Source organism: Lepidochelys kempii, chromosome 1, assembly GCF_965140285.1.
Source record: "Lepidochelys kempii isolate rLepKem1 chromosome 1, rLepKem1.hap1, whole genome shotgun sequence".
Taxonomy (NCBI): domain Eukaryota; kingdom Metazoa; phylum Chordata; order Testudines; family Cheloniidae; genus Lepidochelys; species Lepidochelys kempii.
Window position 1 is genome coordinate 62,586,520 of NC_136380.1, and position 24,468 is coordinate 62,610,987.

A 24,468-nucleotide genomic window follows, 5' to 3' on the forward strand; every position below is an offset into this window, starting at 1 on the left:
CGCGCTCAGGCCCAGGCAGGCGGAAAAATTTGTGAGATTTTTCTGTGAAAAATTCTGAGATTTTGAACATTTCTTTTTCTGTAGAGAAAAGAAAAAGAAATCTGACAATTCTTCACAAGATGGCAACCCACAAATCTTCCAGGAAAGCAGCCCAGGAAGCCAGCCAGGCAGAGAACCAAGCTACCGAGAAGCCTGGAAGCTGGGGCTCCCAAGGCTTCTAGGCTCTCAGGTGCCACTCAGTCCACAAAGCAGGCTACTGAGAAGTCAGGAAGTCCTGGCTCCCCAGCAACTCGCAGGATGGAGCGAGAGGGGTGGGTAAGCTGGCAGGAAGGGCTCTGTCAGAAACCTGCCAGATTTTCATTGGAATTTTGACACGCCCCTGCAGAACATGTCAATTGTAATGAATCGGCATTTTCTGACAGAAAAATGTTCCAACAGAAAATTCCCAAGTAGCTGTAATGAATGTGTATATTTAATAACAGTGATGTACAGATTGACTAGGTGCTCACCTTTTCCATGTTCTCACCGCATCAAGTTTACACTACCTTTATTAGCTGCCTCAGACCACACAGCAGATCCAGCTGCATTTTCTGCTCATAATTCTTAAAACATATATAGCTTCAAGGCTTCAAAAGAACCTAGGAGTGAGAAGCCACTAAAGCTGTGGTGTCCAAACTTTTCCTCTCGGGCTCCCTGCTTCCCAGTAATGGAATGTGTCCATATCCCGCCCTGGCCGGGAGTGGAGTCGTGGCTGGGCCAGGGGCCAGAAACGGGGGCTGAGGGGTGAGAGTGGGGGCTGGGAGCCGGCCGTCGAGTCACAGCTGGAGCCAGGGCAGCAGCTGCGGCTGGGAGATGGGGCTGGAGCTGAGCTGGGGGAAGAGCGGGGCCGGATGGCACTCCCTCACCACCATCACCACCACCCATGGGGGCTGGTCTGAGCCCCACCATGTCCCTTTGAACATTCCTCCATGCCCCACTAGGGGGACGTGACCCACAGTTTGGGGACCACTGCACTAAAGCAACCTAGCTATAGTTTGGATTGAAGTCACAAATATAAAAAGAAAAGGAGTACTTGTGGCACCTCACGAAAGCTTATGCTCAAATAAATTGGTTAGTCTCTAAGGTGCCACAAGTACTCCTTTTCTTTTTGCGAATACAGACTAACACGGCTGTTAATCTGAAATATAAAAAGGTGATTTATTAAAATTTACTTCCATCTAGCTGTGGTGACACAGCAATGCCACTGGAGGTTAAAAAGTCTGGCAGTGTTCATAGGAAGAAGTTTATGTAGACTGTCTAGCCCAGGAACCAGTGGGACTGAAACCATTTTTGATATTTGCTTCCACTTGATGTGCACATTTTGTCAATCAGTTTAGATATGTGTTGTGGCCCAATTTGTATAAACGGGTAAGCTATTTAGCATGTTACTAAATGGGACATTCCAGTTCATAAATGATTATTTGTTTGGCTTCATGTGGCTATACATTGTCTGATGGAATGCGATGCTCTGGATTTTCTGAATCACCCTGGAAATTGAGCACAATTAATTGGAAAATGGTGTGTGTGTGTGTATGTGTGTGTGTGTGTAATGGCAGTGTTAGAGACCTTTAAAACGTTGAATTAATCCATCCAGCTGGTAGTCATCCACATCAGAAATTCTGTATCAATCGCTACTCAAGCCTTGATGCTTCAGACATTTCCACACATCTCTAAAAGCAGGCTTCACATAGCATTGAAGAAGAAACTTTGATGCTTAATACTGCTAACTACATGATATAAAATTTATGCACTAAAAGGGCCTGCTAAACACCCACAGCATCAGCTGAAGTCCAAGAGTTATCGGTACTAAGCACCTGGGTAAATTAAGCCTTAAATGTTTACTATGTATAACACCAATAACTGAAGTTTCTTGCTACTAATGCAATTGTTCACTTACCCACCTTTTTAAAAAATAGTAATCAACGTACCATGTTTGCACAGCAAATAAATTTTCCTTGCTTGATTACTAAAGGGAGAGATACTAAACCAGTTTGTAATCTCTTGATTGTATTTTCCTGCTCTTCAGCAGGGTCTAGTACTTGTCCTCTCTTTTCCGAAATACATAACCAGTTTCAGAATTAGTTGAATCTAGTGACCAGTTCCTGGCAAGTCCCAATGGCTGTTCATGACTTATAACTGGATAAGATGAGGGGAGCCAAGCCCTTAAAGTCTCTACATTTCAGAAATTCTCTGCATAAAAATAATCTTTTGGTCATCGTTTTGTGTTTTGACAGATCATATCAGCAGTTTTCTTGGCTGATACATTGATTGTAGGACATCCGTCTTGCTGATCTAATAACACATCACCATCATAGCATGAGAAGAAAATAAATGTTTAGTCTTTTTGGCAACTAAGTGCAAATGCTTTCCAGAATATTGCTTTGTGTTGAATGAAATGGCTTTGGGCCAGTGACTAATTAGAGTAAAGGGCTGTGCTTGTGAATTATGCATGCACTGTAGTGTTTACCCTAGTATTGTTAAAACCACAGCATATACTTCTACAAATAAGGTTGTTGTTCAGATGGATGTGACAGTCCTTCTGTGGATGATATACTCTACCAAGTGTTTGTGCTTTAGTGTAACAAATACTTTAACCGCACATTTTCAAATGCATTCCTTGTGTAGTACTGCTGTGGAAGGAAATGCAGATGGAAGTAATTTACATCTTGTTCAACTTAGACACAACAGACTTAGTAACAATAATAAATATAGAAATAACTTGAAAAATGTTGCTTGCAGTGAGGATTTACAATATTTAAGATTGCTCAGATTCTGATGGTGCTAATCACTCTTTTCACCTACCCAGCAATTGCTGAGTATACAGGAAGAATTAAATAACAAAAAATCCGAACTGGAGCAAGCAAAAGAAGAACAAACACATACACAAGCCAGGCTTAAAGTTCTTCAGGAGCAGGTGAGTGCTTTCGTTGAGCATAATCCTTATTTAGGACTACACCAGGGGGCCTGATCCTACACCTTTGAAATCAGTGAAAGTTTGGCCATTGACGTCAATGTGATTAATATATGACCTGTGTGTGATCTAATGAGCATTTACAAAGGTTAGTTGAAGTTAATTGGTAGTATTGTTTGGGGGAACTGAAATTGAAAGTGAAATTGAACTCTTGTCAGTTTTGCAATATCAGATATTTAATCTCACATTTTGTATAACATTTTCTGTTATGTTCCTCCACACTGATACCAGTGATGTGTGAATGTTTTCTATCTGAAGACAAATGAATTTTGGGAGAGTTCAATATACCAGCAAAGCAAACATATTTCAAAAAAAGCCAGCCATTTCTTTTAAGACTAGTAGTGGGGGAAATGAGTTTAGCATCTCCTGTATTATTCATGCAGACACATGTATACAAAGGACTGAATCATGATGACATAAAAAAAAAATCCCCAGTGCATCAGTGCACTTATCTAACTGTGGTGAGAAGCAAACCTTTTATATCCTCTGCAAATCTGATCATTTCATTTTTTGCTTTCATTGATATTGAAGTGCTGTATGACATTGATAAGTGTATTTGAAAATATTGTCTAATGCGCACGGTAAGATGGATTGTTTCACAGCAAAGGGAAGATCTGTGCCCGTATGCGTGGTACTGGAGATGAAATACTGTGTTGTCCACACACACAGAGTATACAAATACATGTTGTGTGTCGACAACTTGATTGTGGAGACAGTAGTCACAACTCCATAGTTCTTAGCTGAAGTAGGCAGTGGATTGCTTTTTTGATTGATTAATGTAACTTAGGGGAAAAAATCAGAAGTGTAGAATGTAAATTGTTTAGATGGCAAGGATTCAAAAAGTCTATGGTTTTCATAATTTTAAAAAATCCTTCTGAATTTTTGAATGTTTGTATGTTTTTATAGTTATGCACATTGGACGTGTGTCGTCAGATGCATTTGGCACAAATATACTTTACAATCTGACAATCCAGATTCTGCAAAATAAAGTTTTCACTTAAAAAGATATTTCTAGCGCTTACGGTTGCAAAGATAACTTTCTAAATGTGAACTGATGTAATGCCATCTTAGACAAAAGGGTATAAGGAAGAATGGATTTGATTACAACTTTTTTGGCACCTAAAACTTCAGATGAGAAATGGGCTAAGGGACATGCAGGATCTATATAGTATATACGAAACATAAATATAGGGTATTTTAGGGCTACAATTTTAACATATGTTAGTAGTATTCAAACAACAGCGTTATAAAATACTCTTTAAAAAATTTTTTATTATAGCACTCAAAATGTTATAAAACATACGGGAAGATCTTACAATCTGACAACCACCATAGTGCAACTACGTGTTTTCATTGCAAATATCTGTGACATGCTGAATATTGAAAATCATGGGCAGAGTCAAATAAATGTGAACATTTAACATCAAAATAAAAGCACAGGGGCTACTGGATTGATTAAGAACATAAGAATGGCCATACTGGGTCAGACCAAAGGTCCATCCAGCCCAGTAGCCTGTCTACCGACAGTGGCCAATGCCAGGTGCCCAGAGGGAGTGAACCTAACAGGTAATGATCAACTGATCTCTCTCCTGCCATCCATCTCCACCCTCTGACAAACAGAGGCTAGGGACACCATTCTTTACCCATCCTGGCTAATAGCCATTAATGGACTTAACCTCCATGAATTTACCCAGTTTTCTTTTAAACCCTGTTATAGTCCTAGCCTTCACAACCTCCTCAGGCAAGGAGTTCCATAGGTTGACTGTGCACTTGTATTCTATTATAAATTTTTGTATTACTTTCAGCAAAACCCGCTATTTTTAAAAGTTAATTTAAAGCTGAGGCAGAATTTCCAGCCTGTTGCACTGAAGTGCCACAGAAACCAAGGTTCTTAGTGCAAAATTTTGATCCAGCTGAGCTTTGATTGTACTCTTAAAGATTCTGTATATTTTTACACATGGATTACCTGTAGAATGTGAATAATCCTGTAGAAGAAATGCCCCACTCCCAAAAAAACCCATGGACATCTCAGTGCACGGCTAAGGTTGTAACCCTTCTGCTTTCCTTTCAGATTCATGAAGGGTAGCCCCTTGGCAATTGGTGGCTCCAGTTCAGTGCAGTGCATCAGCATGCTCTTTGCTGGTAACCACATTTGCCATTGAACAGCAACAGAGCCTGCCTTTGGGGTAGGGCAGCTCCTGTTTTTTTTTCAATATTGTATGTTTTTCCAGGGTTTCTGTTACTATTTTATGCCATTTAGGATATAAGATAAGAATATAATTCAATCTTGAACAAAAAAACAATATTGGAAAAAAGGGATATTACTCTTGGTGTGTCTGCACCTAGGCGTTTTTCCTTAACGTTTTCCACTATCGCTACCTGCAGTGCAATGATGGGAGTTCTAGTATAGACAAGGCATCAGCATTTTATCCTCTGTGCTGTCTAACCTTGCTCAGAACAGATGGCACAGAGGTGAAAATGGCCACAACTGCCAATGCTGTGGCTACACTAGAGTTACCATCTATGAAACTTACCCATGGTGGTCATGGGGTGGAAAGTTTTTTGGGGGAAAAGTCTAGTATACATATTTACCTAGAGACAGATTCCAATCTCTAGCAGAGTGAGAGTGTGGTTCAGTGGTGAATCTGAAGTCAGCAGTAGAATACATGCTGCGCATCACACAGGTAATAGCCAGTGATTGTAGGGTGGCTGCACTTGGTGAACCTGAAGAAGGCGGGGGTGAAGGTAAATAAACATATGAAATTAGCTAACCTCCCTTGCCCTTTTTATTTTGAGCAATGAGCAGGTTATCTTAAACAACATGCTGAGCTCCCTTTCAGACAAGAGCCTGCTCTTCTGACCTCTTACACGTGTGGGGGATGGAGAGGCAGAGGGAGCCAAGGGCGATGGGGGGGAATGAGGGGGCTCTGGTGTAGGCAGCAGGGGCCAGGAGTGATGGGGGGGGATGGCTGGGGAGTCCACGGAGGCATCAGAGGCCAGGGTGGGTGGGGAGTCCAGGGAAGCTGTGGGGGACCAGGGGCAATGTGGAGGATGGATGGGGAGGCAGCGGGGGCAAGGTGTTCCAAAATGCAAGTTCACCCAGGGTGCCGTTTTTCCCTAAGACTGGCCCTGGTTGCTTATCATTTCATGGAAGTGGTGGCGCATTCATATGGAATGCATTGGACTGCTCTAATTATAAATAGCAGCTGTTCTGATTCAAGCATATTGGTGTCCATTTTTACGAGAATTATAGGGTTGTTCTCACACAATAAACCATTTGTGTTAGGCAGAAAAGATAACTCTTATAACAACTGCTACTTCCTTAGTAAAAACAGGTTGAAACAGCAGAAAGAGCTGTTTACTCCCCCACTCTCATTTTGAATAGGTTAGAATAAAGGCATACATTTTTTTTTAAAGGTATACACACCTAAGTGCAAATGCGCTTTGTTCTGCATGCTCATCTTAAATCCCCAGTTCATGCAAGCATGTGAAGGTTGCGGTGGCACATACCTGTCTGTGTGGGTTCATCTGTAGATTGGATGTGCAGATATCTTTGAAAATTTGGCCCAAAACGTCATTAGGTAATTTCTTAAATCTTCGGATAGTGATTATTTTATAATCTCCCCTGAAGTAATCCTGAATTTCCATTAAAAATCTCATTTACTTTAAGAAAAAAAAAGTTTTGCTTCAGATCACCTGTAGTGAAATTGGCAGTATCTTTCCAGTTCTTCCTCCCGATAACTAAATAAATGAGTTCCATATCTCTTCCTCCTCCATCATACTCAGGAGCCATGTCAGTTATCTGTGTACTTCCTCAAGAAAGCAATATACAGGAGCACTCTGACATTTTAAACAACTCAGAATGTATCATTCAAAAGTAATCATAAGCCAACACTATTTAGCTAGTGGCAACTTGCAAACATTGCAAAGCTTAAATTAATAGCAACAAGAATGGGAAATGAAATCATTTATTCTTCCTGAGAGCCAATTTTGTACACTTTTTATGCCTTGAAACTGTTTTCTAATCTTATTATTTAAAAAATAATGATCCAGTCTTATTATTTTCCTTACTCCCCCCTGCCTAAACTTATCAAGCCTTAAATATGTTGGTTTCAAAATGGCTTGAGCAAAAACTCATTAGAATTATATGCTCCATCTGTTTTTCTCATTGGAAGCTTTATAAAATGCTACTTCAAATAAATCAAAGATAACTGTGTGAAATACTCAAGTAATGTGCTTTGTGTGGTTTTGGGTTTTTTAATTTTGTTTTGTTTTTGTTGTTTTTTTGTTTTGTTTCTTTCTTTATACTTTGCAGTTAAAAAGTGCCAAGGAGTTAGCAGAGATCAACGGCCATGACGAATCTCAGGCAAATGTAGGTACAGCTCTATTTACATTCTATTATTAAAGGTTATGGAATGGCTTACTGGTTTAAGAGCTCAGGTTTAAAATGCCTACTTTTCCTGCAGCTACAAGTTCAAATCCCAGCAAGTTTCATTTCAAGGTAGTTAAACTGAGTTCTGTAAAATGTACGTTGTGGGGTTATTTGGATGAAATGTTAACAGCTAAGGTTCTGCCTGCTCTCCATGGATGTTAACAGTACCACGGCAATTTTTGTAAGAATAATATTTTGCCTTAGTGTCCTGGTGCCCAGTGCTCTTCCCTTCTCTCCCCTCCCCCGCCCCATTTTTCTCACCAGCTCCCAGCACTAGTCTCCCACAGGCATCCAATCCCAGAATTCTTCCTGAACCAGTCCCAGCCTCCCCACCCCAGGTACCAGTCCCAATCCCTTTTTCCAACCAATCACAATTTCTCTCTTCCTGTGCCCCCCTCCAGTCCCAATCTCGCAAGGTTCCTTGCCCCCAATCTAATCCTTTCCCCCAACCCTACCAGACTTTTGCTCCCTGCCATTCTGTCAGGTCATATTTTATAAAATCCAAGACCAATAGAAAAGCTTCCATTATCTCTTTATTATTCCAGTGGAAAAAGGTCCTTAGAAAAATGGCAAGGGGTAGGGTGGGTTAAAGAAGGATCCAATCTCTTGCCTGTAATCCAAACTTTGCACCATTTGCTTTTGTGTAAAAATCTGAAAATGAAATTAATAGACTTGAAACAGGTGAAACTGAATATCTTTGTCCTAGCTGAGCAAAATGCTCACAGCTTAAATACTGAAAAGTAATTTATTTTTTTAATCATTTTTGTGTTAATAATCGAGAGTAGTAGCACAGGTAGGAAACCTATTTTGTTTTTAAAAATTATATTAAACCTGACCCGGACCCTAAATGTAGTAAATAACATTTAAATGAAGAAGTGTTTTTCTTCCTTTTTTTAATGTTCTTTGAACCTTGTTCATTATGGTCTGATTCTGCAGTGAGGTCAATAGGTGCTCTGAGAATCTAGCACTGCACAGAAACCATTAAGTACTGTTCCAGTGTGCCAACAAAGCAAAAATTCCTGTTTGCACACAGCATCTGTGCAGCCTGGAAGAATTTGCTTTCATGTGGAAGAACTACATTAGCTTGCTAACAATCTTGAAATTGTCACTTCTGTTGCCCTGAACACTGTTGCTTTCACACAAGGGCGGGTCAAAAAATTTTCTGATGGAACACTTTTCTGTTGGAAACTGATTTGACAAAATCAAAATGTTTTACAGGAACATATATATTTAATTTTAATTCTACAGGAAATTATCAAAATGTTTTTTGTCAGCTTATGTATAATATAGTCAAAATGTTTTGACTTGTATATTAATTATAATATAACAAAAGTCAAATTGACAACATCAAAATGAAACATTTAAATAAGGTTTGTTACCAGGGAAGCCACCTCCCATGCACCCCTGTGGCCTGGTCTTCCTCTCCAGCACTTTGCCTCAGTTTCTCCTCTTCAGGCGTCCTTAATAAACTCCACGCAGACCTCTGGTCCAACAGTGTCCCTTCTCCCAGGGTCTAACTTACTGTCATAAAACTGAAAACAAAACTCTGTTGTCAGGCTTCTCTCCCTGCCATTTCCATTGAATTCTGTTCTCTGCAGCTCTTCCCGACTTTAGCAGGCCATTCTCAGCACTACGTGCCTGGAGATTTGATCTACTCCCCTAGAGTCTGCTTAGTCTTCAGCCCTATGACTATGGCTTCCAGGCTCAAACCCTTCCCCGTGGTCAAGGAAGGTCTCTTGCAGGAGCCTCCTGCTCTCTGCAATCTCTGCCATGGGTTCCTCTCTCTGTTTCCTGTTCCACTCTGGCTCTTTATCAGGACCAGCTGCCCACTATCTGGCCCTATCCAGAGGCTGCTAATGAGACACAGGTGGACTGGACCTGTTCCTTCTTAAAGGGCCCAAGTCACCCAGTTGACAAGGTAATTTCAGAATTTTTGTTCGAAGTAAATTTTGAAATTTTGACTTTTTGTTCTGATTTGGGATGAAAGGATATTTCAAAATATCAGCATTCCCCTCAGAAGGGAAATTCCATTTTCCAGCCAGCTCTGCTTCTCTCTCTCTGCTTGATGTCCATGTGCACCTGACAGTGAATGGGCATCGATGGGTAAAGAGGTGCATTGTGAATATTTACATCCCAAGGATCTCCCTCTTGAAGTTGGATCTATATGAACACAAAGGTCCTCCTCTGTGCAGCGCCAGTCCCAGGATCCAACGCCTAAGGGAAGAAGTCACTGCCATTCCTAAAATAATGGTGGAGAAGGAAACTAGACAACTGCACTTGTCAATCCACAAATTCAGAAAATTGTTCCATCTTAGGATAAGAGAGAGATTCAGGAACATAAATATAAATGGCAATAGATAAATTTATTTTGATACCTAATAGAGAAAGAGTGAAAATTTATTTGCTGCAGAAATGGACATGGTTGATGGACAGGAACTGAGAACCCTTTAAAGAGTACAATATGACTAGGCTTCCAATTTTAGCTTTTAACCAATAAACATAGAGAAAACAACCCTGACACAAATAAAAATTAAATCAGTGTTTGTCCAGTAAACATCAGAAAACCCTGGAAATGTTTTTTTTTTTTTTGTACCTAAGGGCTTGTCTACATGGAGCAGTAATGCGGGCTATGAGATGTGATTTCTAAAGCACACGTTACACATTAATTGGTCTAGGTAGATCTTGCTCATGCACACTAATCATTCCCTAGTGCATTTTAACATAGGACTATTTGAAACAGAGAGATTACTTATAACTGTATTTACAACTAATGTATATAATACACATTCCTCATTACAGTATATGCACAGAGGAAAGTTCCCAAAAAAACAATTTTTAACATCTATGTAGAACTCAAAAATTGCTAAAAATAAACCCTCAACAATGAAATTAATAAAATCCCCAAACCAGAATCCCTAAAAATGATTAATGTTGTTTACACTGAATATTTAATACTAATGTGCTTCTCCTCCAAAATGCATCCAAAGCTAATTACAAATAGAGTTTGTGGTTCTTGCCCTTGGCCAGCATCTAAATCTGGACTGATCAAAGAGGAAAAGATGTAATGGCTCCTACATGGTTATTAGCGGACTGTGATGCATATAATAGGATTAGTACATATTCGATACAGTTGACAAGTTGAATTTAGCAAATGAAATACCCTGACATTCAGGACCAGATTGGAAGGTATTGGCAAGCAAACATGAAAATGTCTGTGTTCCAAATAGTATATATGACCTTTTACCCTAGAACATATTTTGGGCTACCTGTACCTTGTACTGTAGTAGTAAAAAAACAGATTTTTGAAAAGGACAGTGGCAAATTTTATGAAGATCACTGCATGTATATTGCAGTGTTGTACTCCAAGAGTGTCCTCTCTGTATTGCTATTACAGTTTTTAAAAATAATTTTCCTGTGTCCTAAGGAACCTTTTCCACTAGTGGCGTTGGCCATAATATCGTAGGTATTTTACATTATCTTATTGTTTCTTGAAATAAAAATTAGAACATTTTTGGTAGCCAAAGAGAGTATAGACAACATGTATTGCGTATACGTGGCCGTATTCTGGGCTGGGCTGCACACTTATTGGTGGTCGGAACATCCTACCAGTTGTAAAATAGAAACACACTGCTGATTAAATGTGCCCAACTCCTGACAGGCACAAAATTGGCAGATCTTGGGGAGAGGGGTGTCTTGTTTTTGGCAAAGGCATTCCACACAGTTACTTAAAAGGCTGGGCAAGGGTAATGTTAGACCCACTGCTACTACAACTCACAAGCAAAGCTAAAAAGAAAGAATAGATTTTTGTGTGCATCAGCTGCATTAATTATTCCAGGGCAGTGCAAGAATAACTCATGTGCAGGACTCTGCAGACAGTCATGAGGCCATTTCACGAATGGCTTGTCAGGTACATGTTTGTTACATCTGGTCACATTTCACATGATTTGAAGTGGTTTTTAATCCATTGAATGTGTCATTTTTGCTTGTGGTGCATTCTGTAGCAGGAAAACCCTGACATAAAGTGCATGTTGTGCCTGGAGCAAAAGTCCTGGCCCTGAGGGAGACCTAAGCTTAATAGTAACCTCAGCACTCCCATATTCTGGGCTGACAGAAGTGTTCTGACGTAAAACTCATTTCTGGGGGCTTAGGCGTGATTGTCCATTGTTCTTAATGCTGCTCAGTGCATAGAGCAACTTGTTAATTTCCCCATCATCGTTGGACACAGTGATATATAATTCAGATCATCCTCTTAATTGAAGAGAAAACCCTAAATAAATGTACAACTATAATTTCAGATTTCATCCTTTGTCCAGCATGATCCTGGTCTCCCGTGACCAGACTAGCCTCATCTTGAAAAAAGCACTTCTTCTTTCTGAAGTGGGGCGGAGGGGTTACTAAATGGTTTATGAAGAGAAACCACAAAACACATGCTGTGAGATGCGAAACATCAATGTACAGTATTTATTCCTCAATTGTATCTGGCTTGCTGTAGAGTCTCTTGCTGCGTAAAACGTGTGCTGTGTTTTGATCAACATCGTCCTTCTGTGCACTGCAAAACTCAGCATACTTAGGGTACCGGATGTCAAGGTAATGACACAGTCTTCCTGGGACAGTCCATTAAATTACATCGGGAAGCTGGGGCATCAATCCTATCAGACAACCACTGTGAGACTGACGCTAGTTAAAGAATTTTTGAATGTCCACAATGTACTTAAGGGATGAAATTCTAGCCCCATTGAAGTCAATGGCAAAACTCCCTATGGTGGGGTGTAATACCCCTTTAAGGGACAGTCTAGCACTTACAGCCAAGCAACCTGAGTTCAGTCAAGGAGTGCCCTGCCCCACCCTGGAACTGGGCTATATAAGCGGGAAAAAGAAGCTGAGCGAGAGAAAAGGGACCAGAAGCCACACTTGTGGCTATGGGTTGCAGGACCCTCAGGCTCCAGGGCATTAGCCTGATCTGCTTCATAGAGGCTTTGTTTTCTGGCTATAAGTTTGATTGCTCTGATTCAAGGCACTTGAACTTGGTTAAGCTGCTCCTCCCCTGACTTGATACCTATGGGAAATGGAGAAAGCCTGCCTGCTTCCTAAAGCAATGAGAGACCGGGAAACTCTGCTGGCCAAGGTTGGTTTGGAGGCCTTGTAAAAGGGGACTTTGGGTGGTTTTGGTTAGCTTGGTTTTGGCCTCCCGTTGTATAATCCTTTACACTTCCATTGACCTCAGTTGGGCAAGGATTTCACCTAAGGACTCTGTTAAGTGTTATTGCTTTCTAAACAAAGTTTAAATAGTGTGCTAAATACAGACATCTCAGAAGGTTAGAGTGATTACATCTGAATTTCTATCCTCTTTTTCTATTTTCATTGCCTGAACAAATAGCAAAGCCTATCTTATTCTGCTTTCTCTGTATCTTTGGTTAGCATCTCTAGAAACTTGGACACAATAGTCTGTGGTTTTCTCTTCAGACAGAGAACCAATGGAATTAAGTAGGGATGTATTTTTCCCTTTGGATGCTTGTAGCCATTATTGGGGGAGTTTTCATGTTTGATGAACCTTCGTTCACTACTGTTGATTCCTTTATTTCTTCCTTTATTTTTCTCCTTCTATTTCTGCACTTCCAGCATTAGTAGTGAACCTCTGAGTGTAAATCTGTCCAGAGGAATATACCAGGGTGAAGCATTTCAACCATTTCACTAAATTGTTCATTTAGTGCTACACTGAAGGTAATGTTATCTCTTATCAAGTTCAAGTCTTTGCCTTTAAGATGTTTTTATGAGGGTAATCACTGGATGATCCTTACTATTTTGGGGATGGCAAAGATAGAGACAGTTCCTAAGTGAAGCTGATCTTCAAGATCAGCTGGAAGATCTTAACAAGTACATATTATAACAGCTATATTTCAGGGATCATGATGGCATCAAAATTGTTTCTTTGCAGGATCATCAGACTCAGTATTCTGCTCTTCCATTTCAATAGACGAAGTTACTTTCAGTGACACATTTGATGTAGAAGAATCCAAAGAAACTGATTTTTCTGCCCATTTGAGATGAACACAAACGCTGTCTTTCAACTTAACTCTTGACAATGTATACATTTTCCTGTAGAACAACAATATGTTTTCTTTGCTGCAGGCCATTGAATCACCTGTTTTCTACCATTGCCTTCAACTTTAGGGATGTAGAGTCAGATAAAGTCATAAAGTGATGATTGATCATCCTTTTGCAGTATTAATCAGCAGCTTTCATATTTACACCTTACACCAGTTAGAATGAGAAACAACCACCCAGTGAATTCGGCACTGTGAAGATTGAAAAACTAACACGAGCTCTAGCTTTGTACAGAGCCATGTTTCAGATGCCCTGTTCACCTTCCAGAAATTTCCAGATTCTGGAAAATCAAAAACCCTCACAATTCACAACTCCCCCCTCCCACTTGTGATTCTGTACATTAGAGGAGAGTGATACATACATATTACGCAGTTCATTATGGTGCAGTGTTTAGACCTGCGTTCTTACAGAATCACAGTCTCTATGGTTTGAGCTGCAGTGCCTCTGCAGAGATCCAGCCCTTGGGAAAGTGCTGTAACAGTGTAGGCTGAGGCACAGTCTAACAATGAATATGTTATCTGAAATGGCCCCCGGCTTTAGTGATACCCCCTTCATTAACATGGAGCAACAAATCATACCACTTCCCTGGTTCCTAACTGGAAGTGCAACAGTGGCATACTGACTTAGCTTTTGACTGAGTAGGTTCATTTAACCTCAGCAAGAGAGGAGCGAATGGTCTGAAACACAATGTTAAAACCTATTCAGCCACCCACTCTCAGCAAAGCACAGACATTTCTGCCTTTGGATTTCATGAGCTCTGTGGGGATACAGTCACGCAATGCCCACAGCTACCAATAGCACCTGACATTTTAATAATACCTGACAGTTCTGTTCAGCCTTTCTTCCTACAGTGCTGTACAAAATATATAAACACACATACAGGAATCGCTTCTTCCGTCAGTGAAATGGAGCCGCTTTTAATTATATATATGTGCACCTGTGTGGATACCCTGCACTTTGCATAGGGTTGGCAGTGCAATCTGGCTCATTGCTGTCACTACACTGTTTGTCTTTTACATTACATGGGCTCCCTAGTAACTGCACGAAGGATTATGGAGTCTCTCTCTGCTTTTGCTGTAAGCCTAATAGTGCTCGCTGTGGGAGTGTTGACTTGGTCCCACAGCCCTATAGAGAGAATCAGGCTATTTCTTTCCCCTCTCTTCTGACAATCTTAATAGAACAGGCAGTGAAGAATATTTGGGGTGGCGGGGGGAACCTGTGTTGATTGCTCATAGGAGGCACTGATTTGGGGCGTGTTCATCATTCTAGTCAAGGTCCTGTACAGGAGGAGGAGGAAAAATGGCTGATATCTTGTGGAAGGCACACTAAAAGTATCTCTCATAAAAGCATCTCTCATAAGTGCTATATTGGGCACCTGTAAATGGAGAGGTTGCCCTTGGCCACAGGGTTTTCAAGTCCCAACAGCTGGCTAAGAGTATCTCTCAAAATCCATTTACCCTCTCAGAGTGGATAAGGGGTTTTTATGATTCCTTCTTGTTAATTCAAGGATGCCTATCAGACCATCTCACAAACCCACAGAATCTATTTCTAGGGCAGAATTTTTTTTCTCATTTCAATATTTTTTTTAATGCTCTACTGTTCTTATGCTGGAGAAACATTCTGAGAGCACCTTATTACATCCAGATCCTGCAAATGAGTGCTATTGGGTGCTGAATATCTTTAATCCACATTGATTTCAGTGGGAGTCGAGGCCGGTCAATACGTTGCAGGATCCAACCCCTGGTTTGCATAGCATATAGTGTGTCTGCGATGAGCTACAAGTATTCATTCAGCTTGCAAAGTTTAATTTACACATGCAGTTTGTGCTGTTCCAGTGGCACAATATGCAAGAAAATTGAGGGATAAATTTTATCACCATGTAGGTCTAATCCTGTGTTTGAAAAATCTGATGATTATTGCAATTATTTGTATAATGTCAAAAGTGTGCAAGGCACTGTACAGACATGTAGAACAATGATCTCTTCCCATACCAAATTATCTTCAGACTGCATGAAAAATAATATTTCCGTGAGCCACCAAGAATCTGCGCCCTATTTTATACTTTCAGAATATAAGGAAATGACACACCTGACCACCCATGTATTTTTAAAAGTAAATATCAAGTGACTTTAACATTAATCATCACATACACATTGCATAGTATATAGTCAAATAAAATATTTGTGTTCAAATACTATGGTAATGAGAGCCGTATAAAAAGATAGCTGAGATTAGACAGCTATTTTGACATCATTGCTAGTTGCCCAAACTTGCCAGGTGAAAGTGATAATAGTAAATGTTTTTATACCAAAACATAAAAAGTGTCTCTCTGGCAAGTGGACTGGAAAAATGGTATGTCAAAAACACTATAATGCAATTAATCTCCACTCCTGAAAATATTTCTATCATGCAGGATAAAACCAAACAGACTAATCTTAGCTGCATAGACATGCATTTTATAGTGTTTCATTTGCAAGATCTTTTATTTGTTGTTCTAATTTTTCTTCTTCTTTGTTGATGATGTACTTTAAATGCCAGTTAATTTTTCAGAGTTGTCAACTGCTTATTTGTTAGTGCCAACACACTTCTTAACTACACTCGCATGGTGTTATTTTTAATATTAGGGTAGTTTAAAAAAGAATTGTGTGTGGTAGCGGAAGAACTCAGTGCTAGGTTGGGACAAGGCACCAAAGATAGGTTAACCCCAAAGGTCATCCCTGACTTGAGTGAAAAAGGACACTAATTTATTTTCAGACATTTTCAAATAATAAAATTCTTAAACCACTTACTAGTAAAACCTGTTATAGAATTGACCAGTAGCATAGCATGTTGTAACGAGCTAGCCCTACCCCATTAGCTGGATTGCAGAGGGATATGGATCAAGAGAGATGCTGTGGGACTAGGATTGAAACAGTGTTCTGGTGGTGGGTGGTGCAGGTCAAGTCTTTGGGCTTGTCTATACAGGGGTTTTAAAGCAGATCAAACCAAGTGAAGTTTGAAAATGGTTGCGTACACACAACACAATCCATGACTGCCACTAGCTCCACATTTGCCATGAACTCTGGAGTCTGGTTGCCAAGTGCATCAGGTTTGCTGTGCATTGAATTAGTGGGGTCTGCTGTTTGTGTGGATTCAATTGCTGCACACCACTTTTGTTTGCATGCTTCCAACAGCTATCCCACAGTGCTTAGCAAATCAATCATTACTGACCTGTCTATTCACCTCTCCTTGCTCTGATGTCAAGTTCTCAGGGCATCGCCTCCCCCCTTTAAAAACTGGTGCAGAACCAGAATTTGCCCATTTGCTCCTGGATCTAAGTGTACCAGCATTCTTGCAATACAACATGACAGCACTCCAGAAGCCCTACAGCATGCCTCGTGTAGCTGCTTGGAGGTGTGCTGAGACGCTGGATCTCCTTGTCATGTGGGGAGAAGTGTCGGTGCAGGAAGCTCCTGTGGCCAGCCACCAGAATAAAGACCTGTTTGTGGATGTTCCCAAGCACACGTCCAAGAGGGGTCATGACAAGGATGCTGACCAGTGCTGGATAAAGAACAAGCAGCTTAGGAGTAAGTACATTGAAATGAGGGACAAAAGGAGACAATCTGGCAGGGGATATGTGACCTGTCCTTTTTATGGTGAACTGGACAGAATGCTACACTATTATATAGCATGACCCCGCCAACATAGTGGCACCGGCTGGCTGCACTCTCCCCCAACACTGAGAATGACCAGCAAGGCCCACTGGAGGTTGAGCAGGAGGGTGCTGGAGAGGAGCTTTCCCCTAAGATCCAGGATCTGTTGGAGACCCAGAACCCTGACATCACCCAGCTGGAAAGCCAGCAGGAGTCACGCCCTGCTGCAATGTACCCCAATTCCTGCCAGGCATCAACCAATCCCAGGTTCTAGCCAGAAACCCAGACCAGGACTGAAAAAGGCAGAACTCCTGGAGGGAACTTTGTCCTGTAAGTACCTATCATTTCAATTTATTATTTATTATTATTGTGCTATACAGCCGTTCTGTCTTCTGCTCCGGGTACTTCATGGTCACAGCCATTTTAGACGGATGAGAGCTAGGAGCTGTTCTGAGAATCCAGCCCTCGCCTCCCTCTGTAAACTCACACTGCCCGTTCGGCCCCACTGTACATGTTTCCAAACATGCTTCGCCTGGGCAATTCATACTCCCGGAGGAATTCTCCGCCTAAAAATTCTGCGCACAGTATTTTAAAATTCTGCAAAATACTACATATTTTAGTTGTCAAAATAACACAATATAATCACACCAATTTCAATTATTTTGGTAATTTATTTCAAAATACCTGTCAGCAACTATGTCTGTAGCAATACAGACAACAAAAAAAGATTCTCCCAGGAGTAGAAAGTTAAAGAAACCCCTACGACAACCTAGCTCCTGTTTCTCTGTTATGTTTTGTCGCCACCTCAGTCTGGGAGTGTCACACATGCCAGTTGGGCACATCTTGGGGGAAAACTCTGCCCCTCCAGTCTTTTAGTGGATTCTTGGTTTTTTGCCCTGCCCAATAGGGTTACAATTTTTTAAGTTGCCAAATAGAGGGTACTGCCACAGGAAGGGGGGGAGGGAGAACTGATGTGGGTGGGTACAGATGTGGGGGTGCTGAAGGGGTGGGTATGTGTACTCTGAGGAGGTATTTGGGGGGTGCCAGTGGTGATATTTTGGGGTGCTGGAGGAGTAGGTGTATGTACCGAGAGGGAGTATTTAGAGGGTGTTTGAGGGGGTATTTGGGGGTGCTGGAGGTGATATTTGGAGGGTACTGGAGGTGTGTGTGTGTGTACTGAGAGGGGGGTATTTGGGGGCACAGCAGGGGGCTGCACAGGGTCCCTGTGGCCCAGACACCCGCACTCCCTCCCCCAGAGCCCATCTCTGAGGTTCCCCCAAGGCTGGGAAGATCCTAAGGGAGGTAAAGTTATGTATGCATACTAAAAAAATGCTATCATGGCCTGTATGGAATGTGAACAATAAATGATTTTTCCCCCCATATTTCCATGGCACTTACAACAACCAAACCATCAAGGACCATGCCTTTATCTACTGCTAACAGGCAAGCCATCCTGAGGGGATGGGAAAGGAAGACTCAGCTCAAGAGGTTTGCAGAACTTATGATAGAGTCCCAGGGGAAGACCACACTAGCTAAGAAGTGCAGGCAGTACATGGTGATCCAGACAGAGAAGGAAATGAAGCTCTCCCAAGAGATCATGGCAGTGGCCAAGAACAGTGTTACAGAGGCCAAGGACAGCATCACCATGGCCCAGGACAGCATGGAGAAAGACAGGGAGTTGCAAGGCAACTTATGGATGCTATCTGGAGCCAGCATGCTCTCCTCCAAAACATGCTACTGCCAGGCCAGTGGTCCCTTCAGTCCTGTAAACCAGGACTTAGCCACATCCTTCAGTCCCTAGACAATAGTGGCTACTGGGACCATCAACAATTCCTCCCCTCTTTACCCATTCAGCACTTATCCTAGAGACCATTCTCCTGTCAGATCCATCATCTGCCCACCAAGAAGACTGGCTTCTGGAAGCCCAGCACTTTTGACCCATGCAATGCACCTGCAAATTTTGAGCTGTGGTACTCAACCCCAGAACCCCCACATACAAGAAAAGGCAGAAGGAAGACCTATATGTGCCTGTAACTTTAAGCTACTTGTTAGTTTTGCACTGTTTGCATTGTTGCATTTTCAGTTTGGCTTGCACTGATGCTTTGTTTAAAGATTTGTTTTTTGTTAGTCAGTGAGTAGATTGTTCTCGTAAATGTATTTTCAAATAAAAAACTATTGTTATTTATCCTTCGGTTCAATTAAACTTTGACCTTGTTACTGTTCCTTCATAATAAAAACCTTTTAAAATCCATTTTGATCCATTATGACTCATCACTGCATGTAACACACAAAATCCTTTAAATGAAGCTAAAATAATCCATACGGCTTCACCAAAGTATATAGGCAATGTCCCACTTCTACCACCCACAAGCAATACTGGACTGCTCACAGTCTATTTCACCCCCCATGGATTAGCAGCTGAATGCACAGCTACACATGTTCAACCATAAGACTCAAAATATGAATAATAGGCATCCCTGACAATATTCTCCCTGGTGTTAGCATCCTCTATGGGATGCCGTGCTAGCTGTTTAAACCACCAAGCAAGATCAGTACTTCAGCCTCCCACCGATCATTGAGGCTTTCCCTTTTAGTCTCACAAATATTGAGCAGAGCACAGCACAAAGCTATAATGGTCAGGACATTTTTTTTCTGCTGCTTCCAAATGATTCTGTGACAGAGTGCTGAGAGCTAACAGCTGTCCCAACACTCCAATCACTTAAGCTCTGATTACTTCCCCCTAAAGAAGAATTGACTGAGGAATGAAGTACTTACCTAATCAGACTTGGGCCTGGGAGCCTTAAGGAGCTAATTGTCCTGTCAGCTGGGAGGGGTAGTTAAAAAAGCACAGGAAGGAAACACAAAGGGGAAAGGCTAGCAGAGCTGAGGCAGAAGGGATCTCAGGAGGATGAGATCTCTCCCTGGAGAATGGTCTCCACATGACTAATGTCCATAGTGGTCCTGGGGGCAAACACCCCTTTCTCCATTAATTTAAATAGAACTGAGTTCTGAAAGATCTTCTCATCATAGACCCTCTCAGAACACCGTGCATTTCTGTCTGTATACCTGCTGCAGTGGTCAACCACTGTGAATAAATACCCCTTTCTGTTTATAAATTCTGCACCCGGGCAGTGGGGCAAATGATAGGCATATTGGTTCCATTAGCTGTCCTAATACAGTTTGGGAACCCCATGTGTGCAAAGCCATCACTAATCTCCTGAGCATTATAACCCAGCTAGCTAGTACTTTAATGGCATAGCAGACCTGCATGAGACTGGTCCCAACAGTTCATCTCTCCAAGCCGAACTGGTTGGCTACAGACCAGTTACACTCTGGGGTGGCCAGCTTCCAGATGGTAATGATGACTTGCCTCCCTACTGGTATGGGGCACTGCATTTTGGTACACTGTCACTACAGCTCTGCACAGATCTCAATCAAGGTAGCCCTCCCCATCCCAAAGTTCTCGCACCACTGCTCGTGATCCGAGGTCTGCAGAATGATTCTCTCCCATCAATCCATGCTGGTTTGCCGGTCCCAGAAATGGCACTGAATGCTGTGTAGCTGATCCAGGAAGTGGTCCTCTAGTTCCAACAGCTCAGCATCCTCATCCTGCTGCAAGAAGCTTCACGGTATTCTCCTGCTACCTGGAGGAGCCACTGATTCTGCCACTGAACATTCTCCTGCACCCACACCTGCACCATCTGCTCGGTGGTGCAGTGGACAGAGGCCAATGCAGAATGTGCCCGGGTTTGAATGCTGTAATACAGCCCCAGCAGCCTCTGCATATTCACACTTGCTGCCATAGCAGCATGGTGCATTTCTGGGTCCTTGCTGGCCAACAACAATTTGAAAATGATGCTAGCCCTCCCAGAAAGGAAGAATAGGGCAGAGACAGTGGAAACATGATTTTGGGATTTTTTATTTCAACCTGCCTGGCTTCTGCTTTGCATACTACAATTCACAGTGAAAACAAATCCACAATGCACACTGCTTGGCTGTGAAGCAAAGAACCATGGGATAGACCCCAAGAATGCTACTCCCTCACTTCTCAGCAAACTGCCACTGTGCGTTCACATGACGCTAATTGGACAGGCATCCCATGTGCATGCTTTTGGTGAGACTTGCATACTGCAGATTACCAGATACTCATCAAAAACCTTCACATTAAATCTCTTGTGTAAACAGACCCTTAAACTGGAGTGAACCAGCATTGTGTGCCTTGCAGCGGCCCTCTGCTAATAGTTCTTCTGCTAAAGCAAAACCAATGTTTTTCTAGATTCCATCTCAACAGCAAGATAATTATATCACTCAAATATTAGAGACTTTCTAATTGTCAGAATACTTTCAGTCAAATAACTGGTAAAGAATCCAGGATGGCCATCATGAGAGAACATGTTGAAAAGCAGAGGTGTGTAAATATCATCCTCTTTCCTATTGTTTGGGACTGCAACTTAATCTGTGTGTCCCCTGAAAGCTAAGAATGGACCCGACCCGATGAGCACTGAAGTCAGTGGAAAAGCTCCCACTGACTTCAGTGGACATTGAACTAGACCCAATAGAAGCTGCACACCAGGATTAAATTATTACTCTGTGTGGCTATGGAGACATATGTAACCAATTGTTGAAAGAAATGAAAACTGAGTTGCAGCACTTAAAGGTTAGGGCAGCCAAAAGAGGTTGTACGAGGGTTAAAAAAACAAAACAAAAAACTATATGTAAGTGTGGTGTAGAAAGAGGTAGTTTTAAAACTGTTGGATCCCAAGTAATTTTATTCTAAAAATGGTTAGTTTAGAGAAATAAGAAATGGTAGGCCAGCTCTATTAATTGTTTCTCTTACTGCCAACTCAGGGACATGTCTCCCATTATTTAGTCACACCAGCTTTTTTCCATGCTTTAGGGGACATCCATGATCAAGCAAAATAAGCACAATTATTAACCATAGCTATTTTATTATTAAAGACAGGAAAAGAAACATTACACAAAACACAAATAATAAACTGGTTACTTCTGTTACAAACTCTTGTGTATGTCTCTCTGCGGAGAGCCTTTAACAGAAATTACACCTTTGAGAGTGGACCGCATCTGAGGGGCTCTTTTCTCTTCGTAAGTGAAGACCAAAGTATATTGTTGTCCACAATTACTGTGAATTCAGTTTTAGTATCTTATTAGATGGTTAAAACTGTTTACGTATGATAAAAATAATTTGTTTAGGGGCAAATGAAATCTGTCTAGTTATTAATAATAACCTAAACAGTTTATAGCTGGACAAAGTAAGCAATCTTAACTATGAAATTCAAAGAAGATTTTTAAATTAATTACTTTGAAGAAGCCATTTAAGGATCTGTCCTAAGCCAGGCCAATTACAAATATTAAGAATCTTCAATCCAGCTTTATCCCACTATTTTGCTGTTTACCAATGTCTAGCCCCTATCTCTGCTCCAGGCGATTAAACAGGAGAAACTGATAGTAATTTAAAAAGAACAGGAGTACTTGTGGCACCTTAGAGACTAACAAATTTATTTGAGCATAAGCTTTTGTGGCTCACTTCACGAAAGCTTATGCTCAAATAAATTTGTTAGTCTCTAAGGTGCCACAAGTCCTTCTTTTCTTTTTGAAACTAAAGACTAACACGGCTGCTACACTGAAACCTGACATAGTAATTTAAGTTACAACAGAATTTGCATAGCCCCGTAAATCATTACAAGAGTTTTAAATCTAATCCATTGGCAGTCTTAGTTAACTTTCTCTCATCAATCCATGTTGAGGTCTTGGGGAGGTTTTCCTTGGGTTGGTTTCTTCCTGAGTCTTCTCTGTCTGTGAGTGCTTGCTGTCTAGGCGGAGTAGCAGAGGGGCGGTGTGTAGGATGCTCACTTCTGAGTCTTTATACTCTTCTCCTTCCTATTTTCATGAAATGATAGGAAAACACCCCTCTCTCAGGCTTGTTTAAATTCAAGTTGGTTGTTGTCACTTTCATTGGCATCATGCCTTCAGGGTTGGCTTAGCTGACACTTTCAGCTCCTGAATATGCAGTCCGTTTAATGAATATGCAACATTTATTTAATTGCCTTTGTTCTTTTCCCAGCAAGAAAGATCCAGATAACTTTTAAAGTTTGTTTTAATTCTTTCTTTGTATTCAGTCCATTTTTGAGACTTGATTTTATTAGCATTTGAGAGGAAATGAAATTCTTTTCAAACAGTCCAAACATTCCTGTCCTTTATACACAAGTTTTTAGCTCCCAGAAGAGACTTTTTAAATTAAATAACTCTTACAAAGACTTTAGTTTAAATATTTAATAGTTGTTGACTCTGCAGAACAATTTCTGGAACACCAATTTTCTTGTCTTCCTGAGTTGGTGAGGGTTTGCTTGTGCACTGCCTGTAACTAATTCATTCTCCATTAATATAAATATTTTGCACTTAAATGGCCTCTTACATTAGTAATTAGTTTTGCATCAAATGAGCTTGCTATATTTATACATACAACATCTTTTTATTCATACAACAATGCTGTCAGGCAGTTATTATATGAAGGTTTACATTTAGATATAACATATTTGCCAATATACATTTTGAAAGCTTATGCCATCTTAAACATTTGAGAAACAGCAAAGGTTTTCATCTATAAGTGGAAACGTGAGTTGGAAGTAACCAATATCTTCGGCAAAACATTTCCCACCATAAATGTTCCCCAAGTTCAAAGAAAAAAGACTTTAGGGTGTTTACAAAATAAATCAGTTTCAATAAGGATATTTCTGGAATTCTTTGTGTAGGTTTAAACTCAAGTTTTCCTTTGAAAAGAAAAGAAGGAGTTGGTGTAGGCTCACTTTACAATTATATTTATGGCTCTGATAACACACCCTACGTTCCTTTTTTCTCTACTTAAAACATGAATGGTCTGTCTTTGTAATGTTGGCTTGTCCTTGAGAGATAAAAGCAGAAACCTTCTGGAATTTCTTTGATTAGCTCTAACACTTAGTAACATAAATAGCTAAATATATGTATTGTTGTATTTCCAAGCATCCTGGGTATAACATTCTTGTTGCTATATCTTAATATTTAGGAAAGGTGAAAACAAGTTTGAAATTAAGTTATAATCATATTAATCTATGTCTGCATTAATATTGAGGTCTCTTCCCCACATAAGAAGAAATATACTGTAGAAAACAGGTGATCTTCCCACTGTAGGCCAAATTCTAATCATTGTTACAATGAGATGACTAGGATTGTATGGGTATAAATGAGCAGAATTTCACCCATATGTTTAAAATCTGAGGCTGAATTCTGCAGTC

At 40.9% G+C, this 24,468-nt stretch overlaps 1 protein-coding gene across 19 annotated transcripts in view; it reads left to right on the top strand.

The window, feature by feature from the left end:
- The window catches only part of ENOX1 (ecto-NOX disulfide-thiol exchanger 1), a 506,538-nt gene that overhangs the window by 467,540 nt on the left and 14,530 nt on the right, over positions 1-24,468 (top strand). For 17 of the 19 annotated variants that reach the window (XM_073345396.2, XM_073345365.2, XM_073345354.2 and 14 more), the window contains 2 exons: positions 2,846-2,953; positions 7,326-7,382. In XM_073345396.2, the coding sequence (XP_073201497.1) occupies positions 2,846-2,953; positions 7,326-7,382 (165 nt within the window). Of the gene's footprint in view, positions 1-2,845; positions 2,954-5,081; positions 5,197-7,325; positions 7,384-13,061; positions 13,164-24,468 lie in introns of those variants that run through there. The other 2 variants (XR_012159113.2, XR_012159112.2) reach the window with 2 other exon arrangements.